At 43.6% G+C, this 2,902-nt stretch overlaps 1 protein-coding gene across 1 annotated transcript; it reads left to right on the top strand.

Annotated features, from left to right (window-relative positions):
- Nucleotides 1-748: 748 nt before the first annotated feature.
- On the top strand, nucleotides 749-2,505 carry SARC_13929 (hypothetical protein; the record flags this gene model as incomplete). Its single annotated transcript, XM_014291940.1, has 1 exon — nucleotides 749-2,505. Exon 1 carries the CDS (start codon nucleotides 763-765, stop codon nucleotides 2,503-2,505), a length of 1,743 nt encoding a protein of 580 aa, XP_014147415.1. The 5' UTR covers nucleotides 749-762.
- Between the last annotated feature and the right edge of the window lie 397 nt (nucleotides 2,506-2,902).

Here is a 2,902-nt window from a genome sequence, read left to right as displayed (position 1 = left end):
ATACATACATACATACATACATACATACATACATACATACATACATACATACATACATACATACATACATACATACATACATACATACATACATACATACATACATACATACATACATACATACATACATACATACATACATACATACATACATACATACATACATACATACATACATACATACATACATACATACATACATATATACATACAGACATACAGACATATATATATATATCCTACAAGTAAACCACATACCTACTTGACCCTTGTGCGTGTGACTGGTCAGACTCGGGATAATTTTCAGTATTCTGGCAGCCATAGTGACTAGTTTCGACTGAGTTGATAACCAAGATTCTCTTCCTCTGTGTGCCCCACCTGTGACATTGCTGTTTGTTCCGCTATTGTACGTACACAACCAGACCTAAATATACTTTTAGATATTTGTGATCATAATCGTATACAATACATACATTATATATTGTTTACTATATTTACTCACTTCTAATCAAATGATCTCAGCGACCGGTCTTTGATACTTATACCGGCCTTTGATACTTTCCTGTAGCGAGTAATCGAAAACGGAAAACGTCAATCCGGGTTGCACCTACATTTTTCAGCAAACGTTAAACGTAAACGAAAAACTGACTGTGCAGCCTATGTAGCTTCGTTCTGAATATTTATTCAAATATTCATACTTCATATGGTATAGAGATGGCTACACAGGTATTTCACAACCCAACTCCCATAAGAAGCTAGAGCATGGCCTCATGGTACCGGCGCAAGCGATGGCAGACAACACAATCACAACACGACTCATCAGATCGTGACACTGCGCATAGCATGCATAATATAGCACACGATTTTGAACACAGCAGTCCACGTGTGCAAGATAGCCCAAGTAAGCGTATTGGGAATAACCAGCACAAACACACACATGAGAACAACACCGTACATAGCATGATTAACAGAACACAGGGTGGTACGATTGTACAAAATAACTCACATGCGCAAAATGGGAACAATCAATATGAATGTAAGCAAGAAGAAAGGCCATGTGATGACAACGTCGATCAACGTACGTACATCGCACGACACACAACCAGTGCGATGGAGTGTATCCATTGTAGAATCATGCTGTGCGAGGCTGCTCTGATAAGACAGCGTATACGAAGGGGATTGCCCAGTACGTGTACTGGGGGAACGAATGAACCTGTTACACGTAAGAGAAGTGCAGTGGAAGGATCTGATGCACACGGTATAAAGCGCAGATCTTGCTCTTCTTCATATGAAAGATCAGGGGAAGTGAGTAATGATGAGGCGAGTGAGAAGGTAACCCTGGATAGTGGTGATAAGAATGTGCATGGTTATGTGCATATACATAGTGAGCAGGTAAACGTACGAAATAGTAGGCACGTACGTGATAATAAACACTTAGTAGGGAGTTCACAAACATGTATACACGGCCATGTATCAGCACGGGCACTACTCGATGTTAGCCACTGTTTCCGAGTAGATGGTGTACACATAGACACACGCACGGATACAGGTGTAGATGAACAAGCAGACTTTTTTCATCTCACGACACGCTTACGTGTACGATATGCACGTGCGCAGGCGTATTATAATCAGTTAGATTTAAGGAACAATGAGTTACGGGAGAGATTAGACAAACAGAGTGAGTCTACGAAAGACACTGATAATGCGCAGCACGACTGCTTACCAGGTAGTTGTGATACAAGTGGTCTATCCAAGGGTAGCGACGCGGGTAAGGGTAGGTACGATAGCACTACAACGCACACGACAGCAGTAGGTACTAATAAGGTAAAAGATGACCGGTGCACAGAGAAGGAGGTGTTGGATGAGGACACGAATGCGAGTGTGAAGGATACGGAGAGTGAGAGAGTGGGCCAGGAAACCAGGGAGAGGACCTATTATATGCAAGCATTGCACACGAAAGCGGAACCAAACGAAGTGAAGGAGGGTCATACGCAAGGCAACAAAGATGGTGTGGCAAGCAACACTTCATCGCACACAATATCAATCGATGCGACTGGCGAGAGACGGGAGTCTAATACAGAGGAGTGCGGGGCTATTAATCAGCCGAATACATTGGGGACTGAAGAGGAAGAGATGCGGCAACGTCACACGAAAGAGATTGATGCGCTGCAGATGGAGTTCCACATAGCCATGCGGGGGTTGTATACACTTGTTACCAAGCACATGACACGTCCACAGTGTGAGTGTGTGGATATAGCTACGGAAGCAGACACGGGTACCTCTCCCTCTGAAGTCATAAACACGTCTACGAACACAGGCACATCCACACACGCACAGTGCAAGGTGTGGCCACAAACGAGCCAGAAGGTTAGTAATGGTAAGGATGAGGAGAAGGAGCCTGCGGTGCAGCGAAGTATAGGGTGTGTTCATCCAAGAAGGATAGAGACACCCGAAACGGCCAATGCGCTGCTGCGGTTAATCGAGGTGTGTACGTGCCTGGTGTAGTGATTGGTTGTTATTGTGGAGAGTGTGGTAGCATATGGGCAATTGTTTACAGTTCTGTGCGATTTAACGGGTGTACAGGTATTTGCTACAGGTGTGTGTTAGACTGTCCTGCGCAGGAGATATAGTTGCGAACTAGGGGTTGTTTTCAAGGGTTAGTTCTGATTCCCGTATACGTTTTTGCGTTCTTCTTCGTTTCTTACCTTTCAATTGGTATGTCATGCTAAATCATTTCGACTGAGTGGAAATGTTATCATAGCACACAGTAGTAAACGGAATGAGTTGAGTGGATCACCTCACCCATGCACACCCAAGTGTGCAAGGACGCTTATATTTTCCTACGTATTGTCACACTGCTCACTTAAAACAAGTGTATGTTCCCTAAACCGAGCGATGTATA

The sequence above is a fragment of the Sphaeroforma arctica genome, assembly GCF_001186125.1.
Source record: "Sphaeroforma arctica JP610 unplaced genomic scaffold supercont1.3927, whole genome shotgun sequence".
Lineage (NCBI taxonomy): Eukaryota > Ichthyosporea > Ichthyophonida > Sphaeroforma > Sphaeroforma arctica.
This window is presented reverse-complemented; position numbering and strand designations above follow the sequence as displayed.